Genomic DNA, 12,531 nt, shown 5'->3' with positions numbered 1-12,531 from the left:
TGCTGTGATGACACACTGTGACCTAGAGCAACTTGAAGAAAGGGCTCATTCCTTCTTCTGTGTTATTATTATTATTATTATTATTATTATTATTATTATTATATTTTTTATTATTTAAAACAACTTTCCAATTTGAATACATTTTAATCATATCCTTCCTCTCCCCTGTGCCTCTAGATCCTATCCCCATCCCTATTCACCCCATTTTTAAATTCTTTCTCAAAAAAGAAACAAAGACTCAATACAACAAGAAAACAAGATAAAATCCCACCCAGAAAGGAAAAACAAACAAACACCAAATGGTAACCAAATCAAAGCACACACAACAAAACTGTGGGGTCCGTTATAGGTTGGTCACTATTCCTGAACATGAGGCCTGTCCTGGAGACGTTGATATACCCAGTGCCACTTTATCGGGCAAAACCGATTTTCCCTCTCTGGGTAGGGAAAAACGACAGTTCAGTTGTTAACCTTTACCCTAGTTGCTAGGTTTTCATTCATTCACTTAAAAAAAAAAAACCCATCAAGATAAAATATAGTAAAATAAAACAAAAACTACCGCATTGAAGTTGGACAAGACCAATAGAAGGGAATTCAGTCCCATGTGACAGTTAATCATAGAAAGCAGTGACGACAGGAACTCACACAGGGCAGGAACCTGGAGGCAGGAGCTGAGGCCAAGGCCAGGGAGGGGTGCTACTCACTGCCTTGCTCCCCATGGCTTGCTCGGCTTGCTTCTTATAGAACCCAGAACTACCAGCAGGGATGGTGCCACCCACAGTAGGCTGGACCCTCTCCATCAAATCACTACTTAAGAAAATGCCCTATAGGCTCGCCCTACAGTTCGTCTTATGGAGGCCTTTTCTCAATTGAGGCTCCTTTTCTAATGATTCTGGCTGTGTCAAGCTGACATAAAACTAGCCAGCACAATTATTTTGGCAAACATAAGAAGAAATAAACTTTCAAAGCTGGAAGAATGTAGCTTCTGTCTAGGAAATGGGATCTAGGCACAAGGAAAATGCCTCAAGTTTTATTTCCCTCAACTTTTGGAGTGATCGTTAGCTTTAAAACCTACATCCACAAGCATTACTTAAGACTTATAAAACCATTTAGAAGATCATTGACCTTTGAGTGTCAGCTAACAGTCATAGACTTCAATAATAATCAAATCAACAATTTGGGCTTTCTTTTTAGACCTATGCTATTAATGTGTGCATATCTGCATGAGTGACAGCATTTGTGTGCCTGTGGAGACCAGAAGAGGGCATCAGATTATTTTTATTTTGAGACGGGGTCTATGTATGTAACCCAGGCTGGCCTAGAACATAAGAGCTGCCTGCCTCTGCCTCTAGATGGCTGGTTAAAGGCCTGTGCCACCACGACGGGTGTCATAGTCTGCTTTGGCGCTGGAGTCGCCTACATTTGAGCTGCTGGACCGTGAACTATAATCCTCATCACAAACACAAATCAACATTTTTTCAGAATATAAAAGTGAAAACAATTGACTTTAGTGTTTTCCACACTTAACATTCTCCACGTTTAATTAGTCCGAAGTACCAAATCAAGATCAAAGGCCAAATCCCAGAACTAGGGGCTAGGGATGTAGCCCAGTGGTAAAGCATTTGCTTCGAATGCCCAAAACTGTGGGTTAGATCCCTCGGATTGCGAAAACTAAAAGCCAGCCAAGGAGATCACCTACTGGTTCCCAGTAGTTGAATGTTTCGTCACAGTCTGAGATGTTGCTCAGAAGGGCAGCGCACAACCTTGCAGAGAGCAGACACTTGAAAGCAGTGGATCCTTCGGGGGCCCAGACTTGCCCTGCTTTATTTCCAGACCTGCCCAGAAGGAAAAAGCAAAATCATTAGTGTTATTAGGAAGGCCTGCTAGGGGACACTAAAACCAGACAGAAAAGACAGGAATGGCAAAAGACAGCAAAACAATAAAGCCATTCACTTAAAAGAACTAAGGCTTTGTTATGTTTGAGAATGAAAAAGGAATTGCGTTTTCAATCACACCTTCCACTTCCTGCTTCTGAGGTACACACTAATTCATACACCTTGGCTTGTTTCGCCTCAAGCCAGCTAATCACTCACATGAAGACCACAATGCTCTCACTCTCCATTTCTTCCTTAAAGTCATTCCTTGTGACGACTTTATTTCTTCCTCCTTCAAATGAATGAGGCCTAATAAAAGGTGCAGGTGCAGAGCTTCTCTGTTCCCATATGCTTACAACCTACAGGTTACCAGCAAGGAGGCTGATGGGTTCAAGAGCTGGAGGCCCAGAGGGAGGAAGAAACCAGTAAACTGCAGTGAGACTCGGGTATAAGAGGCATACTCTCCTGCCAAAGGCTCCCACAAAGGCTCGGCTAACTCTACCAACGCGAAGCCTCCTCATGTAGGTTTGAACCTGAAGCATGGCAGACCCTCGCTGCAAAGATGCAAGGACCTGCAGAGGGGAGAAGAGCGACGCGAACTCGGACGCTCTCACAAGAGGCAGGAGTAAGAGAGCCGGACTGCGTAAGCAGACCGCCGACAGAGAGCAGACACCCCCACCCACCCACCCACCCCGGTGGAGAGCAGATCCACGGCCCGCAGCAAAGAGCAGACGAGTGCAGACCCCGGCTCGCGGCCGAGACCCCTGGAGCCGCCCGACCCTCCCGCCGGCCACGCCCTCCAGCCACACACGCACTCTGGCCGCGGCTCCACGCCTGCCTCTCGGCTGCCCAGTAACTCCCGTAGCTTCTCCGCGGCTGGGCCCGCGTCCCCGCCGCTGCCGCTACCGCCGCCACTGCCGCCGCCGCCGCCACCGCCGCCCTTGAGGCGCTGCCGGGCCCTTCGGCTCGCCATGCCTAGTACCGGGGAAAGGATAGAACTCTGCACGCTACGAAATCAGTGAAGGCGCAGACATTGCTTGGCTGGGAAACGGTGTCCGCCGAGGGACAAAAATCCTTGACATGCGCAATAAAAACTGAAATATTGTGTCAGTGGACCAATTGGGACGAAGACCAGAGCAGCAGCACTCGCTAGCCCTCCCACTTCTGATGCTGGATATTCTTCCTTCCTTTAATTTGCATCCTCCACTTCTCAGCACTCCACCTTGCCAAAGCTACAATGTAGTGTGAGGAGGCATAGCACAACTGCCTACCCAAGGAGAGGTCTCTAAAAGGTTACTTCAACATTTAATGCCGTGCCTTGTCTAGTTGAGAGTGATGGAGGCAGCCAATAGTTCCTGAGAGACAAACCAGTGAGGCCAGAATTCAGACTGAGAAGTGAAAACCTGAAGAAATGCTATGCAGACAATAAAAGCAGGCAGATGTCACTGACACTGCTATAACGGGGCTGGAGGTAGCTTTTACATACGTGCTTTTTAATTCTCTCACCCTCCTTGCTTTCACTGTTAAGGAAGCCAAGGCCCAAAGTGCTTGGATAATAAATGGAGCTGTATTCCATTATGGGAACTGAGTACAAACACATACTATTCTCACTACATTAACAAAACAAACAAAAAAAAAGAAAGAAAAAAGAACAAAAGCTCTTGTTGGGAGTGGTTTTTTTGTTTGTTTGTTTTGTTTTTTAAGGGGGAGGGGTCTGGACTTGGTCTCAGGGGCCTTTCCCAAAGCTACTTTACAAAGACAACTCTAGGTGATTGCTCACCCAATCCTAACAGCAGTGCTGCCGACTGTAGAGATACATGCATAGAGGATTCTAGAGGAAACACTGAGCTTGATGAAGTCCCCAAGGGTTACGATGCCACTTCCTGTATCTTAAAAATGGAGATAGATCATTTATGTCAGTTCCCATACAGTCATTAATTACCAGCCCACATCCAATCAGTAGGACACACATGTATCCGTATTTCCTTTGATGAAGACTGAGGAGAGAGCAGCAAGGATGTGAACAGAGCAGAGCCTTGGTCAGACCGTCTGCAAATGCCAGCCCTGGTTCTGACACTTTGGGTTCTATGACTTCAACAGCCAAGGATGAAGAATAGCGGTCTCACAGTGATAATCTCAAATGTGTAACACATGCCAGAAAGAGGAACTGGAAATGTGGTATATATATATATGGTATATATATTTAAATACACGTGACGAGATGTACAGGTTCCATAGCCTCTTCAGCAAGAGAGCAGCTAAAGTACAAAATTCTTATATTGTTTGTTGTTTCAGTCATTACTCGAGATCAAAAAACTGAAGCACAATAAAGTCACCAGCCATTGGGTTGTAGGGGTGTTTTTGTTCGGTTGGTTTGTTTTTTTTTTTTTAGACAAGGCTTCACTATGTAGCCTTGACAGGTCCCCTGAGTACCAGAATCAAAGCACACCATCACCTATACATTGGCCCATCTATACATTTAAATGGTATAAAATCTTTAGGGTCCATCAACAATACTTGGGTCACCACAAAAAAACAGACACAAAACAAACAGACAAAACAAACAAAACAACCCACCAGAGTCTGGAAAGGAGCAAGCTTCAAATTGCTCTTTTTCACCCACATACAACATACACTGCAGCCTATCGAGGTGAAACGTGGAGCTCTCTTTGAATCTCTTTCCTGAACTGGGACTGCATTGCTGCTGCCAGCTGTGGGGTGAGTGCCTTATCACAAGTCTGATAGGTCAATCTGTAGCAGAGACTGACCTGTTGAGTCTCTGGATGCTGGAAACGATCGAGGAACTGTATGGAAACGATAGTGTCCCGGGACACTGCTCGGGCTACAGTGTGAAACTCCAGTTCATCAAATGTGTTCTTTTCATCTAACCAGAAACTAACATCATGCACATAGCATGGAGGATAAAGAGAATAGCTTTTAAAGTGTTCTATTTTCCCAGGGGCAAATCTTTTCAGGAAACGGTTATCAAAAGTCCACAATATTCTCCAATCAGAAATATCATAGGCAAGCATAACCAATAAGTCCAAATTTATAGAAACAAACACAAAACACTGGTGTTTGTGTTTAACAATCGTGGATGTGACAATAGACCCAATAATAAGATTCTCAGTACAATCTGGGCCAAAATCAAGAGACTTCACATGAATTACATAATCCTTTCCATTTGGTTGAAGGACAAAATCCACTGACGTGCTCAAACTGGAGTCCTCCTGCAACGTCTGGGTCAGAAAGTTACCTAGAGTATCCTTCAGGTGATCCAGCAGTGGCGGAAGGCAGCTCTCCTTCGTATTCCTATTAAACCCAAGGATGAATAAAGTCTCGTGGAATGCTGGCATCGTAAAGGGTAAAATATGGCACTTCCGAAAGACAGGTCCACTGAGGACGTACAGAGAGCCTGGGAGGAATTCTGGAGAATGGATGACAGGTTCAGCGTGGACAAGAAGAGAAGGCCTGAGGCGGAGCTTGACCTGTTCACAGACTCCTTCCTGAGCGGCTTTGCAGCCATCTCTCGCAGGACTCTTGGGAAGGGTACACTCTGAACCTGAGTCAGGAATTTCTTCCATGTCTTCTGTTATTTCACCATTCAGGAGCTCAGAACATGAGCTATCTTCATGTAGACAAATCCAAAAGGTAGGCAGAAGGTCACAGGCTACTGGAGGGAGGACACTGGGGCCTCCCTGTGACAACAAAGGGAGGGGACACCTCAGCCTTTTTAAGGGAAAAGTTTTGCCCAATTCAGCAATGAGTTTCTCATTGATGGTTCTGATAGGATGACAGGAAGGTGCTTCAAGGAACCGCCTGTTTAAACACATAAAATAACTTCTCACTGACAATAATAATTATAAGTGCTAGAATTAAAGTCATCTGTTCTTATATAGAAAACAAGTATCCTTAAACTGATCCTGAAAATGAATCATTTGTCATATGGAGAAATAGCATGTTGGTTTGGTTTGGGGTGATTGTTTTTGTTTTGGGTTTTTTTAATATTTGGGGTTTTTTTGTTTGTTTGGCTTTGTTTTTGTTTTTTGATTTTTTGGTTTTTTTTTTTTTTTCAATTACAGGAGCAAATTCTGGTCTTGGGCATGCTAGGCAAGTTACTCTACCACTGAACTATACTCCCAGGCCAGAGAATTAACATATAATCTGCTACCACCCCTATTTTGTAACAGCCTGGCAAGCGCCCACAGAACCAACATCACTACCATACATTCAAAATGCAGTAACCATTAGACAATCATGGGACAACTAGGGACAGAAGAGATTCCCAGCTAAATGAAAGATTAACTGCAGGGCTGGAGAGACAGCTCAGAGGTCAAGAACACTGGCTGCTTCTCCAGAGGACCTGAGTTCAATTCCCACAGGGCAGCTCGGACCTGTCTATAACTCCAGTTCCAGTGGACCTGGCAACCTCACACAGACATGCAGGCAAAATGTCAACACACGCAAGATTACCTGTTCAGCTTTCCTAGAAGGGCTTCTGGTTCTGTAAAGTAAAACCATCGGTCCTCCAGTCTGACTCTGAATGTTCTGGGCCGAGAGCTTTCAAAGGGTAGGCTCTGGGTGAAGATATAGGTCAAAGCACCTTCTATATGAAAAGGCCTATCCTGACTCCTGCCAGAATAAATGAACAAATAACTTTAAGCCTTATATATTTATATTTAATTTAGGTTAAATTAACTATATATACACATATATAATATATTCATATGTTTATACATACAAACATATATATAGATTATAGATATAATTTAATAGATATGTGTATATATATATGTATATATATATATATATATATATATATATATATATATATATGAAGGCTTCCATTACATCAGGAAATTGGAAATGAAAAGGTCTGCTTTTAATTTTTTTTTTTTTAATGCTTCATGCAAAAGCTGAAAGGGGAGACGGTTTAGGCCCATGGCATTACTTACCTATACCCAGTACACTTGTATCCTGGCACAGCCTCACAGCTAAAGGGACACACATCACTTAAAATGAGCCCTCCCAGGGCTGCCATGGCAACTACTTGCCAACTGTTGTGCCACTCTCTCTGGGGCTTGTCAGCAGGAGTTCCACCTTGTCCTCTACACAGTGCCACATGGACTTCTCCTTCCTTTGCAAGGACATCAGCACAGCTTAAAAGGGACAAACACCAGGAAGTTATCCGAAACAGAAATTACCAAAGGAATGAACAATACACACATGGTCTAACTCTGACATAACTAAAGTTAATCTTATTTGCCATGCTCTAGTAAACCTAAGCACATAACAAGTCTACCAGTGCCCCCACAACAACACTAGTCACCAGCTTTGCTTGTGCTTTGTTTTCCTGTGTGCCACAGAAAGGCCCGGAGTCGGTAAAGCTCTTGTATAGAATTCACCATTTGCATTGCTTCTCCCCACTATGCTCTCTGCCTATTCTACAGGTCAGGGCTGGGCTGAGCACTATGTCATCGTGCATGAGGCTCTGGCTTTAATAATCACCATCCACACAACTCGTCTATATTCCAACTCCCTAACTTAAAATACTGCCTTTGCTAAAGGTTTCTCAACACCTATAGCCCAGTGGGGCCTTCCACCACTATCAGTTTGGTATACTGATGTAAAGCACTATTTTAAATTCAAAATCATTTTAAGAAGCAGCTATTAGCAGCCCCAGTTTATAGATTGGGGGGGGGGCGGGTAAGGGCTAAACTTGCCGACAGTTTTAACTAGTAAATGGTGAGCTGGGATTTGAACCCAGGCCCTGTGGCTCTTAAATTCATGCTTGTAGTCAAGCTATAATGACTCTTACTATTTTGCATTTTAAAGACATTTTTGAGGTGGGCTGGAGAGAGGATTCGGCAGTTAAGAGCATTAGCTGTTCAGAAGTTCAATTCCCAGCACCCATGAGGGCGACACCCATCAGTAGTACATCTAGTCCCAGGGGATCCAATGCCCTCTACATGGGACCTCCCTGGGCAGGTGGCACACAAATGTTGCACAGACATGCATCCCAACGAAACACCCATATCCATAATTTTTTTTAAACGAACAATTTGAGGCTATCTAGGTGACCAATGGGTAATGGTGCTTGCCACCAAGCCAGGATGGAAGGAGGGCCAACTTTTGTCCTCTGGCCACCATACCCATACACACACTAATTTAAAATAAAAATAATAATCTTGCCCTTTTCCTCGTAACGCCTATTTGTACTTTAAGAACTAGGGTTATATGTATCTCTTTAAGACAAGATTATGGGTTTCTCTGGGTTTTATCTTCTTTCCTCATGTATCCCAGCAACTTATTTCCCCAACCACAAAGTCTGTGTACGATAACTTGGTTATGGACACCTGGAAACATTTTCCATGCGAGGACTCGTCTTTCCTCACCTCTGGAAAAACTTGGCAAGCAGTTCCCTGTTCTTAGCTACTCCAGCTTTTCGTCCACAGTGCGGGAAATTGAAATAAATTCGATCAAACTCCCTCTCGTCTGCTAGCAAGGCGTATGCCAGCTGGGTGCAATCCACACCAAAACGCACTTCAACACCTGACAAAGTTTAAAGGCGTGAAATGTAGACCAAAAGTCTTAAAATCTGTAATCTGGACAAACACCACCACCCCGCAAACCACGCAGACCAGCCCATGCCTGAGCACACAAATGCATCCACGTGAGCGCTCCCAGGAGGTGCACTCGCATTCCTCAAGCGAGCCACACCCCCACGGTCTGGGCGGGGCCTCGCGGAGGGCGGGGACCCGCTACCTCGTTCGCGCAGGCGCCGTAGGTTCTCTAGAGCTACGGGATCTCCCTCCTGATCCGCCCGGTGCTGGAAGCCGGTAGCGGTAACACTGACGTCGGGATCCAGGCCGTCGATCAGAGAAGCGGCGAAGGAGAAATTCCCCTCCCCAACCAACAGGAGGCGCCTAGGAACCATGGCCTCCTCCGGCTCCCTTACGGCGATCTCTAGGGCGCACATTCTTACGTCACTTCCTTCTCATAGACCTCACCTTCCCCCTCCCTACTCCACCCGGCACTAATTGATGACGCACAAACAGCTTGTAGTTACCTGGATAAACATTTATAGAGTCCCTGCTAGGGGAACTTGAAGCGTAAAAGTGAAATGGAGCTCTTGGCCTTGCCCCTTCACCTTCGTGCGCCTCCAAAGGCTCGTTTTCCTTTCAGTGCACGGACGGTCGTACACGGACAGCCCTGAGTGTTTTCGCCACCCTTGCTTGAGGTCACATTAACAGTCACTAACTGAGGGGTGAGGCGAGTCCTGCGTATTCCAGAGGCACAGGGCTCTGGAACTGTATTATCTCCTGAAATGGCTGCCTCCTGTTCTCTCAGCTACTCATCATATTTCCAGGTGTTTGTATATCCTATTTTCAAGAAGTAACTTGAACGCCTGTTTTGTTCCATGGCACTGTGAGAGCAGTTAGGAGGTATATGGATGGACTACAATTGACCTACCTACTGTCAAGATGACAAATGGACACAGCAAAAGAGGCAACTCAAATAGAATGGGGTGTGTACCTACCGTGAATGCAGGAATTCGGGACACTATAAATGAACCGTACACAAGGGGAAGCTCTACCAAGTTGGGGAAGGGAGGTATAGATTCCCTGAAGTCAGCCTGAACTAAAAGTTGATTGGGGGAGGGGAGCTCATTTTATCCAGATAAAAAGAATTAAAAAGACAGAAGGAACAATGTTCATAAAAGTGAAAAAAAGTTTGACTGGCTGAACACAGTTGGCTGGAGAGTGAATAGCAGGTGACATTGTAGCGTTAAAAAGGGGCCGGGCCAAATAGTGTTGTAACCATTTAATAACCTAACCCTTATTCTGAGAATATAGAAAGCCACTAAAAGTCCAGTATGGCAGCCAGTAGGAGGCTGATGCAGGAATTTTATAAGAGCTCTCAAAATGTAAAGTGAAAAACTTTGAACTCATTAAAAAAAAAAACACTGAAGCTACCTTATTGATTTGGTAAGGGCTTTTTGTTCTTGACAATCCTGATCAGGTGGCCTTCAGAAAAACCAACTTTCTGCCCAAGATCACATTTGAAAAGAAGATCTAGCACCCTAACATTGAGGAGATGGGGCGTGTCTGTCTGGCAGTAGTTAACTGAAAACTGAATGATTCCCAGCCACCAAGAATGATAAGGTATTCCACTTCCTCACAACGCTGGGCAATGATTCCCAGCCCAAGCACCCACCCTGGTCTCTAAAGACCATAAAAAATATGTCAGAATGCTCAAGGATATGCAAAGAAATATGGGGGGAAGTGACCTGTAGACTAAACTCTCCCATGAGTGGTCCCACCAAGTTTGAGCACAGACCTCAATCAGTAATTCACATACTCAAAAAGGAGAACTCTCCAGGAAGCTGACTTCCCTACCTATTGTTTGTGGCAGTTGCTAACTTTGTCGTTTTCTTAGTCAAAAGTGGTCTAGGTAGCCTATAAAGTAAAATTTAAAAGTCTAGGTGTTATGGGCCGGAGAGAAGGCTCAGTGGTTAAGAGCACTAACCTGTTCTTCCAGAGGTCCTGAGTTCAATTCCCAGCAATCAATTGGTGGCTCACAATCTTCCGTGATGGAATCCAATGCCCTCTTCTGATATGTCTGAAGATAACTACACCGTAGTCATATATATAATAAATCATTTTTTAAAATCCAGGTGTTCTAACAACAACCACTAAGATATTTAAACTTGGAAGCCAATATAATTTATTTTCAAAATCCCACTCTTCCTATGGAAAAAAGGATTAGTCACAAACAAGGTTAATGACAAAGAAACCCAATAAAAGGCTGTTTGCAGTACAAGGGACAAAAGGAGACAGTGATCTGAACTGCAAATTGGCCATAAAGATGAAAAGTAGCAGACTGATTCAAAAGTCAGCAGGACTTAGTGACTGACTGATCAAATGTCCCTGACAACTGACTGCATGGCTGTCCTCTCAGACTGTGGGTCAGCCTCACCTCTAAACACTAGGCCTGCTGGACTTTCTGGGTCCACATACCCAGTCATCCTGCTGGTGGTGACATCAGGCTCATACCTTCACAAAGGTAGATGATGTGAGGACAGTCACCTACAGTCCCATCCTTCACTGCTATGGTATTGGGTTTGCCTGCCTGTGAAAGGCAGTCGGGTTGTGTCTCTCAAACCATGACCATCTGTCTGTGGTGATCTGCACACCTTTGTTAGCAGAACTGGAAAGATCAGGTTTGGAGACATTAATGAACATGGAACTGCCATATAAAAATCCCTGCTCTCTGAAAATTTCCAGCAAATCACTGTATTCACCATCAAGTTACACATCAATAATACAGGTACCATCTTGCTCCTAAGACCAAGGACCAGACTTACTTAGTAACAAAAGGTTGGGCTTCTGGTTGCTTGCCAACAGTCTAAAATACAGATACTTACTGTCTGCTGTGCGCAAAGAACTATTGTTTGGGAGGATATGTAAAAACAATGAACAAAACACAGCATCTGTCCTTTATACATATGGTGTTCAGTAGATAACATATTGCTTGTTCTTGTACCTATGACAAAGATATAAATTTTCACAGAAATAAGCTATATATTTAAGATGGAAAGATACATAAATGTTCACAGAAAGTGAAGAATGTGAACAGAACACCTTTGTCAGGCAAAAAGAGAGCTAATTTATTCAGGCTGACCTAAAAAAAGTTATCATTAATTGTTTATCCTGTTATCTGGTAACTCAGTTTTTTACCTTTCATTCTCTCAGAGGCAATAGACTCGTACCTCAGCTCTTACATCTCGATCTCACTAAAACATTCAGCTAATTGTTCAGACAATGTTGGGGATGCTGATATGTGGATCAAGGAATGTGGGACGGTGGCATTTATATAGTCAGTCATCCAGTGCTGCTGACTGACAGGACAGACCAGTGGGCACAGATTCTCGAAGAGGAAGAATCAGACCCATATAAGTTATGCTTGAACAAAAGCGTAGCATGTTAATAAGGTGCGCCCATATTAGCACATTGACCTTTAAAGCAGAGGAGAAAGGGACAACTTTCCAGCTCTCTGGTAAGCTTTTATGTTTTCTGTTTTTCCAGAGACAAAACCTTGTCTGTTACCTCAGAAACCCACACTATGGCAGCCTTATTTATGCTGATGGTCACGGTGAGGTGTGGACAGACTGGAATAACATGTCCAAGTTTTCTCAGTACGGATGGAGGTGCACCACTAATGAGAACTCGTATTCGGACCGTACCCTGATAGGCAACTGGAACCAGGAAAGATATGATATAAAGAATGTTGTGCAGCCCAAACCCTTGCCTTCCCAGGTAATGTAGCCTTTTCTTCTTCTGTGTCTTTCTCTTAGAAAACGAATGCACTGGCCACGTGAGATTTTCTCTATAGAATGATGAGAGACCATCCCTCAGCAGGACCACCTAGCCCACTTTAGCATCAAGTTGAATAGTCCCAGTCACTTATCAGATGATAAGTGGATCTCATTTTCTCTTGCTGTGTTTGGATCTTGCCGGTTAATCTGCAGAAGGACAGTGTCTTCTGACTCAGGCTAGCTTCTCCTCTCGACTTGTTTACCTGAACCTTGCCCTTCAGTCGCCTAAACAAACATCCAATGGTTAACCTCTAATCTACTTCATATGACAGAGCGACT

The 12,531-nt window shown here is 44.2% G+C and overlaps 3 protein-coding genes across 13 annotated transcripts in view; 1 reads left to right on the top strand and 2 right to left on the bottom strand.

Moving 5' to 3' along the window:
• Alg9 (ALG9, alpha-1,2-mannosyltransferase) overlaps positions 1-2,927 on the bottom strand; it is a 62,742-nt gene extending 59,815 nt beyond the window's left edge. For 2 of the 6 annotated variants that reach the window (XM_087563100.1, XM_087563099.1), the window contains exons 1-2: positions 2,566-2,640; positions 1,700-1,835 (exon numbers count right to left, since the gene is read on the bottom strand). Coding sequence is in view for 2 of the 6 variants with exons in the window: in NM_001394348.1 (NP_001381277.1) it covers positions 1,700-1,835; positions 2,690-2,847 (294 nt within the window). In the remaining 4 variants the exon portion in view is untranslated. 6 annotated transcript variants of the gene reach the window in all.
• Positions 2,928-4,048: 1,121 nt separating this feature from the next.
• Fdxacb1 (ferredoxin-fold anticodon binding domain containing 1) lies at positions 4,049-8,852 on the bottom strand. 3 transcript variants are annotated; one of them, NM_001401039.1, is given in 5 exon segments: positions 4,051-5,693; positions 6,348-6,506; positions 6,830-7,033; positions 8,270-8,426; positions 8,640-8,852. In NM_001401039.1, coding segments are annotated over 5 exon segments (1,869 nt in total). In that variant the 5' UTR covers positions 8,812-8,852; the 3' UTR covers positions 4,051-4,516.
• A 70-nt stretch (positions 8,853-8,922) lies between these two features.
• Positions 8,923-12,531, top strand: part of Cfap68 (cilia and flagella associated protein 68) — a 5,784-nt gene continuing 2,175 nt past the window's right edge. Inside the window, exons 1-2 of one of the 4 annotated variants that reach the window (XM_087563350.1) lie at positions 8,923-9,243; positions 11,963-12,193. In XM_087563350.1, coding sequence (XP_087419476.1) covers positions 9,202-9,243; positions 11,963-12,193 — 273 coding nt within the window. In that variant the 5' untranslated portion in view covers positions 8,923-9,201. 4 annotated transcript variants of the gene reach the window in all.

This window comes from Rattus norvegicus, chromosome 8, assembly GCF_021556685.1.
Source record: "Rattus norvegicus strain SHRSP/BbbUtx chromosome 8, alternate assembly SHRSP_T2T, whole genome shotgun sequence".
Classification (NCBI taxonomy): domain Eukaryota; kingdom Metazoa; phylum Chordata; class Mammalia; order Rodentia; family Muridae; genus Rattus; species Rattus norvegicus.
This window is presented reverse-complemented; position numbering and strand designations above follow the sequence as displayed.

Excerpts from the sequence above, each read along its gene's own strand:
- Fdxacb1 (XM_087561919.1), bottom strand. The coding sequence starts at position 6,915 with ATGGCAGCCCTGGGAGGGCTCATTTTAAGTGATGTGTGTCCCTTTAGC. Across the intron at positions 6,507-6,829 it reads TACAAGTGTACTGGGTATAG|GAGTCAGGATAGGCCTTTTC; the intron begins GTAAGTAATGCC and ends TTATTCTGGCAG. Across the intron at positions 5,694-6,347 it reads CTTCTAGGAAAGCTGAACAG|GCGGTTCCTTGAAGCACCTT; the intron begins GTAATCTTGCGT and ends GTGTTTAAACAG.